The following is a 22,013-nucleotide window of genomic DNA, read 5'->3' on the forward strand; positions in this document are numbered from 1 at the left end:
TGGCACACAGCAATGCTTACAGTATTGGCATAGAATTTACCAAGTGTAACTGAAAAAAACCTCATAATCTCACATTTTGATGATTTTTTAATATGTTGTTGCCCATGTTGAAAAACGCTTAAATCCAAAATTTTGATCTTCTAGGGTCATCGGTTCAGGTGCTATGAGGATTTGAACTTTGACCATTTGTCGCCCGAGTTTGAGAGCATAGCACATCTAGCTGACTTTAGACTCATATAAATTCAAGAATATACAGGTTAGAGGTCTAGATTTTTTTTGTCCACACATAATTTCCATATTCATACAAACAAATAGGTTTGAAATTTGTCGGATGAATAATGTGGGAGATAACTCCAACTAAAAATGACCGAACATGCTATTTTAGCGACTATTCAAAAGCAATTATCACCCCTAACATATAATTTGCCATTGTTTCTGTTGATATTTCTGAATCCTTCCGGACCTCAGCCGTCCAAAACTAGTCTGATATTCTCTGTAGATGCATTGGATCAGCGTCTAAAAGCCATACAAGATTAACGTTTTTGTCGAAATACTGCAAAAGTAGAGGTCAAGGTCAACCTGTGGTTTCAACAAATTCACACATTTTTCTCATGTTTTACACCAATTAACATATGCAGATTTCATTAAAACCATCAAAAGTTTGTGTTTCATACTGTAAAATGCTTAAAATTGAGTTCCAAATGCCCTCCAAACACCTTTATAAATCGCCTTAATTAAATGAGATTATCCTCTTTGTCAAGCTTTAACTTGGCTGATTATTAACTTATCAAGTTCAAATTTGCTGTGTGCTTGTGGTTTGTGATTGTGATAGTAATGAGCCTTAAAATATTTTCTTAACTTACATTCCTCAATGTTATCCATTGTTGTAGCTTAAAATGCATGTTTTGCTTGAGTTGGTGGTAGATGGCAGCGCCACAGCTAATAAAACATGCTCTTGTGGCACCCAGCGGATGTCATCTCGCTTTGGCCATGTGAAACTGTTTGTTGAACCTTTGTGCATGAATCTCACATTAACATCCTTGTTCTCTTGATCATGGCCAATTGCCCTCCCAAATATAACAACGACCATCATATATACAAGCCAGATATTGTCCAGGTTGAGGTGTTAAGGTATTGCGGGTAACATGTGAGTCATCAGTCTTCCCAACTTCGTATTCTTGTAGCATACATTTTGTATCAACCAGTGGTGAAATTTTGCAAGCTTCAATGGCTGTTCTACCGAGTGGCTTGAACCAGTGCTGGTCCCGACAACCAATGACTCGTTGTGCTGCTTTGAACCTTGGTTACAAAATCGCTGCTTGTTCTGCGACTTTTTCAGTAGGTACAGAAAACACCTCCACTCCAGCAATGTTTTCCCTAGCATACTTGTACAGTTGCTCAGCACTGAGCAGTCTTTCTTTCCCTGACTTAACTAACTGCTTGGAGTCACGGGTGGCCAGTCTCTTGACTACCCCGCCAATACCATCGCACAGACTTTTTCCATAAGAGGTGGAAAAGAAGCTCCAAGACGCTGTAAGATTGAAATCAAGCTCATGGTGACATAAGTACACAAAGTTCTTGTAATTCTTGTATTGGGCACCAGATCCATCACTGAAATAATTCACATGAGACACTTGAGGTAGGTTTTCTTTGATGACTCTGATGAGCGTTCTCTGGAATGTATGTATACATTCTAGAGAACACTCATCAGATTCATCAAAGAAAACCTACCTCAAGTGACTCATGTGAATTATTTCAGTGATGGATCTGGTGCTCAATACAAGAAATTTGTCAACTTATGTCACCATGAGCTTGATTTCAATCTTACAGCATCTTGGAGTTTCTTTGCCACCTCACATGGAAAAGGTCCGTGCGATGGGATTGGCGGGGTAGTCAAGAGACTGGCCACCCGTGACTCCAAGCAGTTAGTTAAGTCAGGGAAAGAAAGACTGCTCAGTGCTGAGCAACTGTACAAGTATGCTAGAGAAAACATTGCTGGAGTGGAGGTGTTTTCTGTACCTACTGAAGAAGTCGCAGAACAAGCAGCGATTTTGTAACCAAGGTTCAAAGCAGCACAACGAGTCATTGGTTGTCGGGACCAGCACTGGTTCAAGCCACTCGGTAGAACAGCCATTGAAGCTTGCAAACTTTCACCACTGGTTGATGAAAAATTTATGCTACAAGGATACGAAGTTGGGAAGACTGATGACTCACATGTTACCCGCAATACCTTAACACCTCAACCTGGACAATATCTGGCTTGTATATATGATGGTCGTTGTTATATTTGGGAGGGCAGTTGGCTATGATCAAGAGAACAAGGATGTTAATGTGAGATTCATGCACAAAGGTTCAACAAACACTTTCCATGGCCAAAGCGAGATGACATCCGCTGGGTACCACAAGAGCATGTTTTATTAGCTATGGCGCTGCCATCTACCACCAACTCAAGCAAAACATATGCATTTGAAGCTACAACAATGGATAACATTGAGGAATGTAAGTTAAGAAAATATTTTAAGGCTCATTACTATCACAATCACAAACCACAAGCACACAGCAAATTTGAACTTGATAAGTTAATAATCAGCCAAGTTAAAGCTTGACAAAGGGGATAATCTCATTTAATTAAGGCGATTTACAAAGGTGTTTGGAGGGCATTTGGAACTCAATTTTAAGCATTTTACATTCTGAAACACAAACCTTTGATGGTTTTAATGAAATCTGCATATGTTAATTGGTGTAAAACATGAGGAAAATGTGTGAAATTGTTGAAACCGCAGGTTGACTTTGATCACTACTTTTGCAGTATTTCGGCAAAGACGTTAATCTTGTATGGCTTTTAGACGCTGACCCGATGCATCTACAAAGAAGATGAGATTAGTTTTGGATAGCTGAGGCCTGGAGGAATTCAGAAATATCAACAGAAACAACGGCAAATTATATGTTAGGGGTGATAATTGCTTTTGAATAATCGCTAAAATAGCATGTTCGGTCATTTTTAGTTGGAGTTATCTCCCACATTATTCATCCGAAAAATTTCAAACCTATTTGTTTGTGTAAATATGAAAATTATGTGTGGACACAAAAAAATGTAGACATCTAACTTGTATATTCTTGAATTTATATGAGTTTAAAGTCAGCTAGATGTGCTATGCCCTCAAACTCGGGTGACAAATGGTCAAAGTTCAAATCCTCATAGCACCTAAACCGATGACCCTTGATCAAAATTTGGGATTTGAGCGTCTTTCAACATGAGCAACAACATATTAAAAAATCATCAAAATCTGAGACTATGAGGTTTTTTCAGTTACACTTGGTAAATTCTATGCCTATTGTTTTTATTACATTAATATAAAGTCGTTCGTTCCATATAACAAAATCTTAAAAAGGTAAAATGAAAATAGATACCTCGGCTACAGCTGGCGAGTTCTCACATGAGCTCTGAAAGCTGTTTTCCTTATCATCTGTGTTACACCTGCAGAAATCAGTGAATACAAAGTGAATTCTAGAAAAGGGGTGTAACCAATCCAGGATCGAAACCATTACGCATATTTAATCCAAGTGAGCAAACTTGCGTCTACACCCTGACATTATACTCTGTGTTGTCACTCAAACACCATGCTTCCATCACATAAATGTTACGGATTTGTACGCATTGAGTTACCTTGCAAGAAGAGTTTCAATAGGAATTCGCATGTTCCAGATTAACGAGGGCGATTTGCAAAAAACGATAAGGATTTTTACACCAGATCACATAGCGGTGCAGTCAGAAGTACCATTTCCATATTTTGCTTACTTGCGGTTTCCACCATTTCCATTTTGAGGATGATAACAACTTGTCGATTAACCGTGTCATGGAAATATAGGGAAAAACAAGTCTTAATTTAACGACTAACAATCCAAAGACAGAATTGTTGATTTCGCATAATGTTTAAGCGAAAAAGGGAAGTTTGGTAAGTGATTATTATAAAATAGAGATAAAATATTAAAAAACAGTGACTCACAGCTATGTATAGCAGTGGGAATATCAACGTCATAGATAACGCTGCTATCACATAGCATCAGCAAAAAAATCAAATATATAATACAAGAAATGCCAATGAGCCCATAACTCAAAATTGCTAACATCTGCGAAGTCCTGTGGAAAGTAGGAACGATTTGGCAACGTGCCCCGTAAATCAAAAGCAAGAAGAGTTAAAACTATGCGTGTGGTTGGTGAGCTAAACACACTCAAACCACAAAATGCAATATTATCCAAGATACAAATTTTGAAATAAAAGCCAATGCCTTCCTTATTCTAATTTACGTACATGTGGTACATGTGACCGCTGGCAGCTTAGACTGTTGACAAGGCACTTCACTCTTCAGCCAAGCTTATTAATGGACTCACTAATTACTCTAAATTGGGTGTTTTAAGCCGCAGAGAGGAAAACATGGCCGACACAATCGATAAATAATACGATTATAAATTTCGTAAACCGATAGAAACCAATGAAAAAAATTGTTTACTAAGAAGACGATAGCAAACGAGCCGTGAATAACGCAGCAGACTAGCTCGTAATCTCCAAATGGTATTCTCGCACCATTTCTCTTTCCCAGAAAACCTGTGGTTTCTGATGTACTAGAAGATGACAGGCTGAATCACAAACACAAACAAATATGTAAGCCTACGTGATGTTTAGTCTCGTCACATCATACTGTATATTGCTAGCTTATCTCATAGTATTGTATCACAACAATAACCCAGCTTTTAGTAGGACTTTAAAACCTGATTTCAATTCATGTTATTAGCAAACCTTTTCCCTGCATTGTCCCCCATCCTGTTCGTTGACTACCAAGCGGTGACCGGCACAGTCCTACTCATCAAACACCATTTATCGTCGATACCATTCGGAAGAGAAACTATCCACACTACTCAGACAAACATAAAGCATAATCCCTTTTAAAAATATTGTTGAGAGACCACACCACCTGCTTCCGCCTCCCAACCTTCTACTCTATTAGCACTAGACTGCACCTGTTCAGATCATTTTTCGCATCAGGGCTGGAGCATTGATCGAGGTGGGCAAACTTTTTCTTTAGAGCAGCGGCTATAATAGCCTGTGGGTCAACCATAGACTTGACAGGCAAAGGCCGCTGTGATTGTTTAGGTAATGGAGTACCGCCGGGTGACCTGTAATGAGGTGTGAGCGAACATGTCAGTCGCATTTTGAATGCTAATTTATAAGGTGAGAGAGCCAAACAGATTTCCAGGTTCTTAGCAATCGATAAGATCACATTTTTAATATTCAGTCTTGCGCTAGAACTGCAGCAATTCCGTTAAACATATTTAACTTTAGGTAAAGATCATTTCCTATGGATTAGAGAGAAAGGCATGAAGCCAGCTCAAGAGCGAGAGTGGCCAACAGCACAGCAGAGTTTATTCACAGTACTCACTAAGGTCCATAGAGCAAGCCCATCCCGCTGCTAGGTCACAGATTCTTTACGCATTAATAAGAGGGCAATGGTGTTTTTGTTCATGAACCGATAATACTAGTATGATGGTATATCATATTAGTAGTGTTGCCTTGAACAGACTCTAACATCATCATCAGCTGCTGCTTATAATTGTATACGTACAACTATAATTGTAAGGCTCCTAATGTATAATCATAGAGTGCCTTACAGCGAAACTGTTTCTACACTGCTGATTGGTATTACGTATGCATATATATTCATTTTTATTTTTTATTATTCTCATTGGATCATTATTTTTATTGGTGATTGTCGTCGTACCCAAGCTTGTTTCTTGTGAAATATGAAACTACACTCTATGTCCGCTGTTATTGTTTGTGGACATTGAACGATCCTTTGCAAATTGAGCAAGTTAAAACTGCAGGTCATTCAAAACATTTTTAGTCTGTCGAAACTAAACTTCTTCAAAATTTATCGGCCAACGAAGATGTTGGCAAAATCTGCCTGATTATTGACTAGCGCATACGAAGCTTACCTTGTTTTTCAACAATCTTATTAACGAGAAATTGTCCTTTTTTGCTGACGTGCTTTAGGTTTTCTCTAATGCACCATTTTAACTAAAATCTTCAAGTTGTATCTTTACCAAGCATAAAATATCTAACCTAGCCATTAGGTTACGGAAAAATAATTCATGATGTCTTTCTGAGCTGCAACAGCTGAAAATACTAGCCAACTTGAAGAGAAATTACCAGACCAACAGCCCCTCCCAATGTTTTGTTATGATAGTGGCTTAACTCACCTGCTTATCGATTTCAGCTTTATTGAGCCGAGCCCTTTCAAGACATCTGTCATACTTGGAGCTTTGCCAACCGTTGCACTGTTTGGGTTTCTGCCAGGTCTTGACTCATCATTTCTTTTTCTCCGCTGGAAATTGATGGACATGAACACAAGCGTGCAAAGGATGCAAAGAGAAAAACAACAGGTGTGAACCTCATCGAACCATTTTTGCTGGGAAACAAACGATGAGGATGAGATGGCAACTTGATAGAAACAGCTAAGCATCCTGTGAACAACTATAGTGCATACGCACCACGTGGGAATTAGATTGACAGGTTATTAGGGTCTCGGCACTAGCATACAGCTAGTCATACTGTGCATAAACATGCAAGATGGCATTACTCCGACAAAAACACGAATAGCCACCCATGAGCACAAATACCTGTACATACGGCAAGCAATTTTCCCTAAATTTATTTCATATATCAAAACTGTAATATGATGGAGCGAATATCCCAATAAGAATACATTATATCACGTTTATTTAGCGAATGGAATACTTTAGAGAATTAAGCAACATTAAAGTATATTATGTAAAGCTATGTAGCAAAATAACAAGACTATGTTATATGCAAGATACTAAACTGATAGGGTAATAACTAGGACCAAGATAACTTTATTGCTACTCTGCCTTCAACTTAGAGGCAGGTGAACAGAGGCGTAGCCTCGGTGACACCGGCAATGGATGATGTGTAGGTAGGAAAGGCCATAGAGATACTAAGCTAATCTAAGTTATATTACATGATTTTTAAAGCAAATTCACTTTTTGTACTGTTTTGTTTTGTGACATTTATCTCTAATTATACCTCCAGCCTCTCCAAAATCATTCACTTCAGGTCTTTTGTCGCATCACATCCACTCTTTCTCCCCGATAACCGCTCGATAGCTTTGGAGATTTTCAAAGAATTGACCCAAATAAGGTGGCTCACGTTTATCTACTATGCGAGTTTTAATTGTTCAGAGTGTGTTACCTTCATTATCTTATCACCACTACAAGCACTCGCACAAGGCTTCTGAGGATCTACATGTATGATCGTTTATACAATTCAAACAGCGTATAACCCAGAGGCCTATTATCTATTAAGTATAGTTAATAGATATAACCAACCAAAAAATGACAATGCTTCACATATGTACTGACTTACAAAGCTGCAATTTTACGAACAATTTCATAGATCACATGCTAAAAATTGATCTGATTGTGAAGTCAAGTAGCCTATTTGATCAACTTTTACATCGTGTCACAGAAAAATTGTAAGTTGTGATCGTGAGTAGAGGTTTGCCAGTCTTCAAGAGTTTGAGTGCCAAACTTGGGCGCAAGTAGCCACCATCGTATATATCCAGATCTAACACATACATTTAAAATGTTGCGTATACTTTGAGGTACTATCTGAAACGCTTTAAAGGGTGCATTTAGATGTCACTTTTAAAATAATCCAAGGCAAGCAGACAGAAACTAAAGGAAATTCTTTTAATTAATAACTAGTGAATGCCCGGCGTCGCACTGGAAATATAATAATTACCCGATGAATTTGAGTACAACTTACATAGAAAGCTGGACCTTTACTAAAATCTTTACTCAAACAATACCTGCATTTTGGGCAGCCTTAAAGGTTGACTTGAAACAAAATTCACATTACAGTTATTTGGTATCAAAATATTCACCATGTCTTACTCTGTTGTGTTGTAGGTGCCAAATATGTGAAAATGTGATTACAAGCTCTTAAAAGCTCAAAAACGAAAAGCTGCCGTAGATTGGAATCTCTTCATTTCGATGACGTAACCACGAAAATTGGTTATCGTCTTGTCACGTATGTTCTCTCTGAATTGAAAGGCCAATACAAAGCTCAATATAAAACTTATCGTAGTACTAGTTTATGACAAACACTTTGGGTTTCACCGAAGACCCCGTATCAAATATAGATGCTCGCTACTTTACAGTTTTGTTTCGGCATGATTCAATCGTCAAGTTGTTCTCTGATCATGTGACCCAACACTTCGCAAATAATTTTTGCAGCACTTTTCGATTATCACAGGTGACCAACAAGCTCGTCATGATTATCAGACAATGAAATGTACTCCTTCGAGCTAAGCTTAAAAAGTTTAACGGTTTTTTACGGTAAGTTATAAGATATCAGTGCTAAAAGTGACAGCATTACAATGACGATAAAACAGACGCGTAAGAACAATAGACATGGTTTTATTGAATGGGTGAAGTATATTTGTGAAAATATTTCGACGAATAAAGTTGCATGAAAGTGTAAACAGAAACCATCTCTCACAACTACATCACATTTGAGCCGTTTTGGAAAGGGAATCTAAACTATGGCGGTCTCGTGTGGCTGCGATTTTCTGTTCGTTTTTGAGCTTTTAAGAGCTTGTAATCACCTTTCCACATATTTTGCAGCTACAACACAACAGAGTAAAACATGGTGAATCTTTTCAGATCAAATAACGGTAATGTGAATTTTGTTGCAAGTCAACCTTTAACAATTATTACACAGTAATGGTCAATAGTGCTAGTTATTAACCCGAGCAAGCTTGAAGCTCCAGTATCTTAACCAATGTAATGACTATCTGCCCAATGAATCCAGTGCATGCTTAACCATTAGCTTAATCATTAAGCTAATCTAACTAGTTTAATGTTTAAGCTTGCTGCCTCTAGATCTAGAGGTCCCCAGATCAAATACAGTGCCTTACAGATTTTTCATCGCTAGATTTTCATTGCTAAAACTGGACACAGGGTTTTACAAAAGGTCAATCAGACACACCTTGAGATTTCAACATAAAGGTAGTAGAAAATCGTCACCGAAAGGTTGCTTTCCAACCATCTTCAAGGTATGCGAGAGCAGGAATACTGCTGGCCAGGGGTTAGGCTATGAGCAAATGTTGAAGCTTAACCTAGATGACTATATGCAGGGACTCTAAGCAACGCATTATTCCTGTGTAAACTTTGTCTGCGATTCCATATATGGTTATACTGAGTAAGGTATGGCAGTATTAATTCCCAGGCATACCTATTTGTTTTCCACAAATAAATATTGCGCCAAAAGCATAGAAATAAGTGTATATTTATATATAGATGTTAGTGAGATATATGACAATTTTTGACTAGGACCCACCCTTAGTACATGATAATTAATTAGTCTTTCCAACATGGATTATCTGCTACCTATGTGGATTATCCAATATAGCGGAGTGGGATTAGCAAAAAATATCCTATTTCATCATAGTCAGGAAAAATGTTGCACAAGACCAGGTTAAACACTGACACATATTTTGATGTTAACATGTAAAAACCAAATATGCTGACCGATGGAGACCACTGATTAATTTTAAAATCCAACAACTCAGCATTGGTAGCGACAACGGCAGCCGGATGCACCCCACATCTGAAGCTCATACCTCGGCGCAGAGAGCAAACTTTTCAAAGGTTTATACTAATAATTTCGTAGTGTCAAACTATTTACATGGAGGCAAATAGTTTGAAAAGCCACTCATGAGGAGAGATCATGTGATCAGTACTTATGCAATCAACTTGCGTACTAGCTGCCTCTAACTTGAGAGGCAGCTAGAGGCAAGAGCTAGAGGCAAGAGGGGAACACGTAATACTGTAGACACACACGCGACTTAAATAATCCGCTTTGAGAAAACTTATGTTATAGAGATTTCAAGTTAAGGAAAATACATAGCCTAATCCATTTCAAGATCTTCCCAAACTCACCCTTCAAAATGGAAAAACTAAACTCAACTTATTAATTTAATGACTGTGATAATATTGGTTTGTATCGACAACTTTTATCTTGCTGCTTCTCTCTAACTTCTCTCTACTTCCGCTCGGTATAGGATTCAGGACTACAATAATTTTATGTTAAGTTGAGGGAAGCATACTACTTCAATTTCCATTTAAAAGGAGTCTTATTTACTTTTTCTTGCCACAGCAAGGTCTATGCTGCAAAGAAAGAAATAATATTGTCTATGTCTAAAATAAAGTAAACGAAAAATATATCTTTACTTTCTGAATGCACCGCGTAAGCGCAAGTAGTAATATAATTACCCAATGAATTTGAGTAACTTAAGCTAGTAACTTAAGCTAGTCTGAGTATTTACTATAGTAAGAGCCGTGAACCAGCTCGACGTTACAACGCGTCCTGTCATTACACATCAGTTATCCTAGTATTTTCTCATGCACTGCATTAGTATGTGCACAATTATTCCATGGTGTGGAAGGGTAATGTAGTGTAGTGCATAGAAAGTCTGCCTATAGACCTGGAAGTTCTGGGTTCAAATCCACTGCTAAGCAGATTTTTTGTACCTAAAGCTGTGTCACTATAACTGGAGATACGAACGACAGACACTCATATGTATAAAGGTAAAAGACAAGAGACAATAATAAGCACGGTGTCAGTCTCTCCGTCTGAGACCAGGGTTAAAGGTTTAAATAAAATATTGGTTTTCTCTCCCAAGCGCAGCGAGAGAGAAAATGATACTTTCAAGGCTAACCAATGGACTTTCGTTATTCAAATTAAATTTGAGAACTTGCACTGACTTGCACTTACGCAAAATGATAAAAAACTACATAAATTCGCAATGTTCAGTGGAATTTACATAAAAGGTTTACGTTATATGGGTGTCTACTGTAAACCGGAAATAGACATGGAAATAAATATGGAGATGGACATTAAAGTTGAATGACATGATCCTCTGGCCAGTCAAGTCCCACTCAACTTTCTAATAAAATGAGTTGTAACGTCACAAAAGCAGTATTGTTAGGCAACTTTATGGTTTGCACCGTTAAGCGTTTCCTGAAAGCTTAATAACTTTTGACGATTTTGCAGTCTATTTGAAAATACTATCGTAACTGTGCCGGATGTTGTTTGCAAGACTACGACAACTTCAGCGGGAGTGCTTAGAACATAAATTTAAAAAAATGCAATTAAATTCAGCGTTGAAAAAGTTTTATGACTACTAGATTACATCGACAGATACTGCTTTAACCTTTTGGGAAAGCCTTCGTATCAGTACGGTTGGTAAAAATAAAATTTACACGTGTATGTGTAAACTGTACAACAACATGTCGACTCCTGCCAAATGCCAGCAGACGTTCATTTGATACTCACTGTAGTTAAGTGTGACGGAAAGCTTGTATTTTACCTTGTCCTAGCCTCTGCTTACTATCTTATATGAAGCTAAGTAAAAGCAATCCCAAGTAATGGTTTTAGCAGTCATACCAGAGAACAGCCCTTATTCTTTTAGAAAATGGATAAATTCAGTTAATATCGTAATTTTGATGCATACATCGGGCCACAAGTTTACAATGTATATTGGCATATCCGATCCAAGTCGAAACAAACTTGCATTAGCCAGGATTCACAGTATAGGGACACACACGGGCCGTGGTCTACCTTTGAAGCCTTCTGTTATAGATAACAGGAATATCTCACGAACCAAACCAAGACATCAACTCTCTAACCAGTCAAGGTTACTAAACTGCCATTAAACCTATGACTAGGGATTCAACTGCCAAGAAAGAAAAACTCAGCATCTTTATTCAAGATTAAAGGAAGACTAATGCCTGCTGCAGAGTCTAATCGTAAATTTACGACTTGACTTTACCTCACTAATGATGTCGGCTACAGAACTTGAAGAGGCCTTAGTTTGTGGTGGTGGTGGTGGAGGTGGTGGAGGCGGCGGTGGTGGAGGAGGCAGGGGTGCTAATCCTGGAGGTGCTGATGGTGCCACGGTTGGTATATGAGGTATCACATCTGGCGGTCTTCCAACAGCTGAACATGAACGAATATATTTGGACATGTACTTGAAACAGTAAATTTATTACATAAAAAAGTTGCAGTGAAAAGTCTGCAAGTAGATACGGGCTTGGAACATTGATAATAGCTCATGAGATTCAGAATTTTGTATAACTTGTCTTCCCATTTGAACAGATTTGCACAGCAACAAAAATTATGCTGAATATTTGTTCAGCATTTTATAAACTAGCAGCAAATATCGATGCGAATGCATCCCTAATCGTCATCCCTATTAAACAACAATGACACTGATAAACACGATTGCGTGATATAATTTTTATTTGTAAACTAGTCTATCAAAAATCGCCGGAACAAACTCCTAGTGAACTTTGATAATATGTAAATAAGAAAGGGCGGATCATCAAAGAATGCTCGCGTTATCTCCGAATCCGATATAAAAAAGTAATAGCTCAGGATTATTCCTCTAATCCATCAATCGACGAGTATGCAGCGGTCAAACAACACCGATGGTCATTCAGTGACCTGGCAATCGTCCAAATAGCTTCAAGCCATCATAATTATAAGAAAGTAAGCTATTTGATTATTTTGCTCTACATCAGTGAGTCCGTTATTTTGACACATGAAAAACCACAATCAAAAAATAAAACATCTAATGAACTAAATAAACGGCTTACTAGCTATGTTTGCCAACATCTCCCGCAGTTTCCCTAGTTCTTCCTCCAAGGCGCTGATCTTGTCCATCGCTGACACGTTTCCAGGTGCACCCAGTGACCTGTAGGTTCAACTCTCCATGACTTAACCAGATATTGAAAGCCATTTCATCTCAAGTATTGTAAACGTTGCATGATGGATTTACCAAGATGCTCAGGGGGTTTTGGGATTGAAATGTAATTTCAAGGGAGTGTGTTTCGCATCAAATAAATGTCATCAAACTGTTTATACCTATTTACCTTAACAAACATGATAACGCTCTTGAAAAAATATTCTACAAGTATTTGCATTGTCTAGCAGTTTCACTAGCGCAAGAGAGGTCAAGGTGAGGCCTCCTTTTTGCTATAAGCTAATAGTCATTTGCCTTGAAAGTAATATCAAGTTTTGAAGGATTTTATAATCCGGAATGGCAACCAAGGAACAAAGAAATTCTACCCTGGTGTGCAGTTTTAAAATTTACAATGCAAAAATTTCGGCCCTTTTTAATTAATAAAAACTATTAATCATTCAAAGAATTTTCAATTGCATCATATAACCTCCAGTTTTGATCCCATAAATTACTTTTCACGCTTCAAAAGTGATAATGTTCCGAAATGTGAAGAGATCTGATGAGGTCAGTGGGTCATTATACAACTTTCTAATTCCATCATGGGAGATAACTTGACCTCCAAATTTTCAGAGATGACTTGCGCAACCCATTTATGAAAGCATTCATCACCCTGCTGAACTGCTGAACTCGGCCAAACCCTCTAAGAAGAAACTAAATCAATTACGTAATGAAGAAGCGTTTGATGTAAGAGATAAGATATCTTTACTGAGTTCAGATCGGACCTTAAAATACCCGAAGAGCTGCTTGATGTGGGCTAGGAGTTGATAAAAGGCATAGCCACAAAATCGAGGGAGGTATGGATATATGCGAGGAGATATATCAATCACTAGAGGACTATTTGGGCAACCAGTATAGATTACTACTGTTTGGGTTCACAACTTTGATCTGGTGAACTTTAATGAGCACAAGTGCATAAACCTTCAAACTTTTTGCCTCATGGAGAATTTTATCAAATAGCAACCAAAGATTAAATTGATCTGCCCTTATTACTCCGGTTCGAACACAGTTGATTAGCTGAAATCTTTTGCTAAATAAAAGAAAACTGCAATAGTACAAGTCACATATGGCCAGACACACCAGATACTGTGTCATATGGTCAGACACACCAGATACTGTGTCATATGGTCAGAAACGCCAGATACTGTGTCATATGGTAAGACAAGCCAGATGCTGTGTTATATGGCCAGACACACCGGATACTGCGTCATATGGTCAGAAACGCCAGATACTGTGTCATATGGTAAGACAAGCCAGATGCTGTGTTATATGGCCAGACACACCGGATACTGTGTCATATGGTCAGAAACGCCAGATACTGTGTCATATGGTAAGAAAGCCAGATGCTGTGTTATATGGTCAGACAAGCCAGATACTGTGTCATATGCCACATACACCAAAAACGGTGTCATATGGTAGACAAGCCAGATACTGTGTCATATGGCCAGATACTGTATCATATAGCTAGATATGCCAGATACTGTGTTTATTCTGCTAGCTGATTTTGCTATGCCTCGGATTCATAAAATTATAGCTGCGTAAAAGTACAACAAGAAAGTTTTTTAGTAATAAAAACAAGCAGAAAAATGATAGCATTTTTTTTGGGAGATGACAACTCCACACATATACGTAACAGAGGTTAAGCATTTCTCAAGTGTCACTGACATTTGTTAGAGATAGTATGCTAGTACTGTTTCTCGTAGCAGCTATTATAAGCCATCTAACGTTCATATAATACTTCTTGTTCTCTGTGCATGTAAAATATATAGAAATCTTCACCTGTTTGTGGTGAGGTCAGGGGTACTGCAAGAAAAGTCTTCAAGGTCTGCAAAAATATTGTCCCTCGTACAGTGTCTGCTGAATGTGCTATCCAAGGGCTTCGCTTCCTTCAACCTCAGAAAATCTGACCTGCGTGCAACATCGTAAAACACTATTACGCTTACATTGGGAATTGTATGCACATGATCCGTGAAGAGATAACTACTAATATAATATGTAACCCTAGGCGTAAGACAATATTGATTAGTAGCCTTTTAAAAGCATCTAGGTTTTATCTTGATGCAATGTTGGCAACTAAAAAAAACTGAAAAAATAGATGAATTTCTTTAATGAATTCCTATCTTTACAAGCATAGGAACTAAGATTTAAAGACTAACTAATTAATATAGAGGGAGAGTAGTAGCGCCTTTCCAAAGAAATGTTCACTTCACTAATGCAAATCAGTACACCATATCAAATATCTCTCAAAAGCGCCAGCTAAAGCCTGATCTGTTCCAGGGCCTGATTGGTATGTTAACTTGGGTTGCGATGAATTAAAACTGCTCTGCATCATTACAGTGCAGTACACAGTAAATCTGTAGTGCATTACTGATTTCTAGTGTGCTGTAGACATTTACTGTTACTGCAACTGAGCTCCTACTGCAGATTGCCTACAGTGAACTACAACACATTTACTTCCATGTCGCATTACCTAAAACCGAGCAATTCACGCATACTGGGAGTGTGCATTCTTCAAAACTTTACACTGTATGTGTACTGCCACTACAAATTAGTATAAAGTTGATGCTGTGAATCAACTGACGCTGTTGACTTCTCAAACATCGGTACTGCATTGGAAAAACTTGTCAGATGCAATGTTTAGCAAGCTAATTTACTTGTGCTCAATTTCACATACCATTTGAGAAAAGAGAGTCTCGCATTATAAATATTCCGACCGAGGAAATTAAAGGTTGACTAGCAACAAAATTCACATTACAGTTATTTGGTATCAAAAGATTCACCATGTCTTACTCTGCTGTGTTGTAGGTGCAAAACATGTGGAAATGTGATTACAAGCTCTTAAAAGCTAAAAAACGAACAGTTAATTTCATCATCATTGTAATGCTGTCACTTTGAGCACTTTTATCTCAAAACCTACCATAAAAATATATTTAGTTTTTTAACCTTAGCTCGGAGTGCATATCACCCTCTGATAAACATGACCAGCCTGTTGGTCACCTGTGATAGTCGAAAAAAGCTGCAAAAATATTCGCGCTGTTTGGCAGGAAGTATGGGTCACATGATCAGATTACGACTAGATGATTGGACCAAGCCGAAACAAAACTGTAAAGTAGCGAGCATCTACATATTTGATACAGACTTTTCGGTAGAACCTAAAGTGTTTGTCATAAACTAGTGCTACGAGACGTTTTATATTGAGCCTTTAATTGAACTTTCAATTCAATAACACCACGTGCCAAAACAATAACCACAATGTTTGATAACGTCATCGAAATAACGATATTCCAAACTACGGCGTTTTCGTGATGGCTGCAAAAACTGCTCGTTTTTTAGCTTTTAAGAGCTTTTAATCACATTTCCACATGTTTTGCACCTACAACACAGCAGAGTAAAACATGGTGACCAATTTGATAGCAAATAACTGTAATGTGAATTTTGTTGCAAGTAAACCTTTTGAGGTTTTGTATTGTATTTTTATTGAAGTTTGACTTGCAACAAAACTTGCACATTACAGTTATTTGGTTATTCAGCTAATTGTGATCAATTTGTTTGCCTACTCATACTCAAGGTCGAGCAGCATCCACATCTCACTGTGTAGCGGTTGTGAAAAAGTCAACTTACTGCAACTAAAACACAAAAGCTAACTGCAAGTGCAATAGAGTTTCCACCTGGGTGGCAGAGAGTACTTTTCAATGCGAAGTTATGACTTTTTTGTACTGGTCACAAGACAGATGTTAAAACCATCATGGGTTGGATCAAATATTCCAAAATAATACAGTATAACTCATTAATTTTTTCCACATCCAAAAACCTACAATAACATATTATAAATTTACAGGAAATTACTTTGGGTGTAGAGCAAGATACTCGCTCAGATATGTATAGAAAGGTCACCTAAGTGCAGGTTTACTCTATATGAATAGGTTTACCTCAGTCTGATGAAGCTCAGTTGTTGATCCTCCATGACCCAACGAATATCGCCCATATTTGGACAGTTGTTAGCGTAGTTGCGGGTGCAGTTGAAGCTATCATAACCTCCGATCAAATGCGGCTGAAAAAGACAAACAACCGAATTATTCACTAAAACCATGCTAATAGTAAAGGCAAGAGTAGTAACAATGATGAAATTGAAGAGAGATGAAGATTGGTGTGAAAATGATGAAGAAGTTACTTCCCCGTACTTATTGAAACCCATGAGTCGATACTGACCAGATTGTCTCTACTCTTCAAACAATGACCAGAAGACAACACATTGTAGATACATGTACATTTAAATATATCACTAGATGGTATTACTTCTTTTGCACTGGCTAACAACTTAATATTAAAACAGCATTATTTCTTATAGTAAGAATTTTATGATTAAAATTTACAAGCATTAAAATCCAGTACTACAATACAAACTACCATAATCCTCATGTACGAGGTCTGATCCAAAAGTTCCCGAAATGGAGTTGTATACTCATGCATATTTGCATGATGGACAAACCCATTGCAGGGTTGGCTGGGAAACACCTCTGGAGTGTTGTCACAAAATTTCAGGTTGCTATGACAGTGCGTTCTCATGTGAGCTAACGATATGTCAAGGTCTGTCCGGATCTTCCATCGTTTTTTTTAACAAATTTATCGTCATGTCTAATCAATCGGAACAGCGTATTTGCATTAAATTTTGTGCGAAATTAGGGAAAACAAGTACTCAGACAGTTGAAATGTTAACTATTGCTTTTGAAGATGCTGGTCTAAAGAAAACACAAATTTTTGAGTGATACAAACGTTTTTATGAAGGTAGAGACAGCACTGAAGATGACGCGAGGTCTGGCAGACCAGCGTCGGCAAGAACCTGCTCGTAAATTGACAGTATGAGGTCACTAGTCATGCCAGATCGACATTTAGCCATTAGAGATATCTGGAGAGACTGGACTTAGTTTTGGAACTGTTCAAAAAGTTTTAACTGACAATTTAAACGATTTTTTAACAATTTAAACGAGTCGCAGCAAAGTTCATATCAAGCTTGCTAACTGATGATCAAAACGAGCTCAGGATGCACGCTTGCAACGATTTTAAGGAAGCTTTCAGGAATGATCAAAACTTTATTTTGAAGGTTGTAATATCCTTGTTTTTCCTAATTTCACACAAAATTTAATGCAAATGCGCTGTTCTGGTTTATTAGACATGACGATAAAAAAAAAAATTTAAAAGCGACAGAGGAACCTGACAGACCTTGACATATCATTGGCTCACGTGAGAACGCGTTGTCATAGCAGCTTGAAATTTTGTGACAACACTCCAGAGGTGTTTTCCAGCCAACCCTGCAATGGGTTTTTCCATCATGCAAATATGCACGAGTATACAACTCCATTCTGGAAACTTTTGGATCAGACCTCGTATAAGCAACCACCATGTATAGGCCATACCCCAAACTTTGAAGGTTGTTTTATTGAGTTACAGGTATACAGTGTGTATGAGTGTATACAGTGCTGCACCTACCATTTTTTCATTCATTTAACACGATTAATTTAACCATTTATCCGCATGAGTCATTCACCAAGTTTACCATCTCTGTCTGTCATCACACGCACGGGTTAGTTGGTGAGGTGGCGGCAATCAATCAATGAGTGCTCCCACATTTGGGGAGAAAGTGTTACGCCTTCAGCAAACCACAGTGAACAAGTACCAGACCATCAAGCAAGCGCATTTTGCAACCCGCGTCATCAACAAGGCCAAACATCGAGAAGGCCAAAACATGACGACGAATTTAAATTGATGTTGTGAATGTAGCCTTGGAAACTACCAACCAAAATATTGCTGCAGTTTTGGCATCAACATAAATCAACCCGACGAATGAAATCAAGCGCTCGCGATGTCGCATGACAGTGACCCCGACTAGTGACCCCGACTAGTGACCTTATTACGTGACTACGAGAACTGAATTATTCCTAGCGTCTTATTGGTGAATGAATTATTTTTAGAGTTTAAAGGTTGACTTGCAACAAAATTCACATTACAGTTATTTGGTATCAAAAGATTCACCATGTCTTACTCTGTTGTGTTGTAAGTGCAAAATATGTGGAAAAGTGATTACAAGCTCTTAAAAGATCAAAAACGAAAAGCCACCGTAGATTAGAATCTCTTTATTTCGATGACGTAACCACGAAATTTGGTTATCATCTTGTCACGTATGTTCTCACGTGAATTGAAAGGCCAATACAAAGCTCAATATAAAACTTATCGTTGTACTAGTTTATGACAAACATTACGGGTTTTACTGAAGACCCAGTATCTACTATATAAACGGCAATCGTTGTCTGTCTATCTGTGTATCTGTCCGCTTTATAGAGTACCGTACTTTTCCGACTATTAGCCGCTACTTTTATATAAGGGCGTGTCTATTCTGTGTTTTTTTCACCGCTAGGGCGCATTAACGGGAATCTCCGGTTAGTACACGCCTCTATTATAATACGTAACCCGCTATTCATCGTAGGGATGGACGATAAATACTGATATGCTAATAGTATGAGTTGTCTTCTCGATATATTGAGTCACCGATAACTCCCAAATATGAGCAGTATAAATAAATTATATGGCGGTCTTTTTTTTCGATTCGATCGTTAGTTAGTAATCTTTTATTTTGCTGATAACAAAATAACAAAAAGCCTCTATTTGCAGGCATATTATCCAATAAAACGGAAACTGTAGAAGAATCCTGAATGCAAGATAGTAGTGAACAATTCATATTTAGTTTGAGATTATTTGTGTAAAAGTTAAAAGAAAATTTACATGAGAGGATGACTTCTAATAAGTAATGCAGGATAGCTTATACAAAGATAAATTGATTGATATCTCCACTACTTAATAACGTTGGATTTGCCGCTGTTCGTGATAGTGGGTCATGTTCATTTCCTTCAGCAGCAGAGTTACTAATTTTTTTCCAGTTACGAGTAGGCCTACTGTAACTTACTATTACAGAACTTTCACGAGTACTCCGAGGGTTGCGATACGCAATTGTGAAAAGAAAGAGAGCAGCTGCTATCGACTTACTGTCACCCTGCATCAGCCATGACCAGCTATACGTCGCCTGCTCAAAAGTAGGCACACGCCGAAAACTGTTTCTTCATACGCCCGACAGAAAAACCAAAAATGTTGTCTATCCGCATGTGTTGCATTGAACTAAGGGAGAGAGAGAGGGAGAGAGAGAGAGAAAGGGAGAGAGAGAGAGCGAGGAGGAGAGGGGGGGAGAGAGAGGGAGAGAAGGGGGAGAGAGAGGGAGAGCGAGAGGGGGGGGGAGAGAGAGGGAGAGAGAGGGGGAAGAGGGAGGGAGAGAGGGGAAAGAGGGAGCTAGGAGGAGAGGGGGGAGAGAGAGAGGGATAGAAAGGGAGAGAAAGAGGGAGAAGAGAGAGGGGAGAAAGGGAGAGAGAGGGGAGAAAGGGAGAGAGAGAGGGAGAGAAGGGGAGAGAGAGGGAGAGCGAGGAGGAGAGGGGAGAGAGAGAGAGGGAGAGAAAGAGGGAGAGAGAGAAAGGGGGAAGAGGGAGGGAGAGAGAGGGGGAGAGAAGGGGAGATAGAGGGAGAGGGGGAAGAGGGAGGGAGAGAGAGGGGAGAGACGGAGAAAAGGGAAAGAGGGAGAGAAGGGGAGAAGGAGAGAGAGAGGGAGAGAAAGAGGGAGGGAGAGAGAGGGGGAAGAGGGAGGGAGAGAGAGGGGAGAGACGGAGAGAGGGAGAGAGGGGAAAGAGGGAGAGAGAGAGGGAGAGGGGGGGGGAGAGAGAGGGAGAGAAAAAGGGAGAGAGAGAGAGGGAGAGGAGAGAGAGGGGAGAGACGGAGAGAGGGGAAAGAGGGAGAGAAGGAGAGAGAGAGGGAGAGCGAGGAGGAGAGAGGGAGAGAGAGGGAGAAAAAGAGGGAGAAGAGGGAGGGAGAGAGAGAAAGAGGGAGAGAGAGGAAAGAGGGAGAGATGGAGAGAGGGAGATGTAACTGCATATTTGGAGTTGTTTTACGGTATGAAAGCCAACTCTCAATAAACCTTATGCTGCCCGTGAATCTGCTCCTGTAGACGGGTAATGCAGCTAGTCAAATATATATGCTCGCTACTTTACAGTTTTGTTTCGGCTTGGTCTAATTGGCAAGTCGTAATCTGATCATGTGACCCAATACTTCGCAATAATTTCTGCAGCACTTTTCGATTATCACAGGTGACCAACAGGCTCGTCATGATTATCAGACAATGATATGTACTCCTTCGAGATAAGGTTAAAATGTTTAATGAATTTTTACGGTAAGTTATAAGATATCACTGCTATAAGTGACAGCATTACGATGACGATAAAACTGACGCGTAAGAACAATAGACATAGTTTATTGAATGCGCGAAGTATATTTGTGAAAATATTTCGACGAATAAGGTTGCATGAAAGTGTAAACAGAAACCATTTTCCACAACTACGTCACATTTGAGCCGTTTTGGAAAGAGAATCCAAACTACGGCGGTCTCGTGTGGCTGCGATTAACTGTTCGTTTTTGAGCTTTTAAGAGCTTGTAATCACATTCCCACATATTTTGCACCTACAACACAGCAGAGTAAGACATTATGAATCTTTTGATATCAAATAACTGTAATGTGAATTTTGTTGCAAGTCAACCTCTAACGAAATACCTGTAGATGCATTTGCCTGACTTCAATGAACTTGCAAACTGAGCCGATCTTTCTAAGTATACTTTTTCTGTGAGTGTATCTGCTTCGGGGGCAGAGCAACATCCCTTGACTGGCCGGTACAGGCTGTATCAGAAGAGAGAGTATATTAGGTAATATATGAGATCTGACATAATGCACGAGGCAATTATTTGAAAACGCTCAAAAGATATCCGAATTATTTTGTACCAATACAATTGAACTACGTTTTTTAGAGTCTAAAACTTTTGTGCAATCTATTACTGAATAGTGGTACTGTTACACATCTAAACATATTTGCTTATTTGCAATAATTGATCAACCTTTAGTTTCGACGATTATTGAGAGCTGCATCAAATATTATAAGAGCGTAAAACACTATAGGGTGCACATAAATAAAAGGAACAAGAGGAAATTATAACTGCCTGGAATTCCAACACTCGGGAAGTATATTATAAAATAAAAAACACACCTCTAA

General features: G+C 38.6%; 1 protein-coding gene across 1 annotated transcript in view; it reads right to left on the reverse strand.

Annotated features, from left to right (window-relative positions):
* LOC137387744 (mitochondrial fission regulator 1-like) overlaps positions 1–22,013 on the reverse strand; it is a 56,490-nt gene that overhangs the window by 28,806 nt on the left and 5,671 nt on the right. The window contains exons 2-9 of the mRNA XM_068074246.1: positions 21,521–21,643; positions 16,809–16,930; positions 14,659–14,787; positions 12,737–12,834; positions 11,911–12,077; positions 6,257–6,381; positions 5,021–5,176; positions 3,412–3,478 (exon numbers count right to left, since the gene is read on the reverse strand). Coding sequence (XP_067930347.1) covers positions 3,412–3,478; positions 5,021–5,176; positions 6,257–6,381; positions 11,911–12,077; positions 12,737–12,834; positions 14,659–14,787; positions 16,809–16,930; positions 21,521–21,643 — 987 coding nt within the window. The remainder of the gene's footprint in view (positions 1–3,411; positions 3,479–5,020; positions 5,177–6,256; positions 6,382–11,910; positions 12,078–12,736; positions 12,835–14,658; positions 14,788–16,808; positions 16,931–21,520; positions 21,644–22,013) is intronic.

Source organism: Watersipora subatra, chromosome 2, assembly GCF_963576615.1.
Source record: "Watersipora subatra chromosome 2, tzWatSuba1.1, whole genome shotgun sequence".
NCBI lineage: Eukaryota > Metazoa > Bryozoa > Gymnolaemata > Cheilostomatida > Watersiporidae > Watersipora > Watersipora subatra.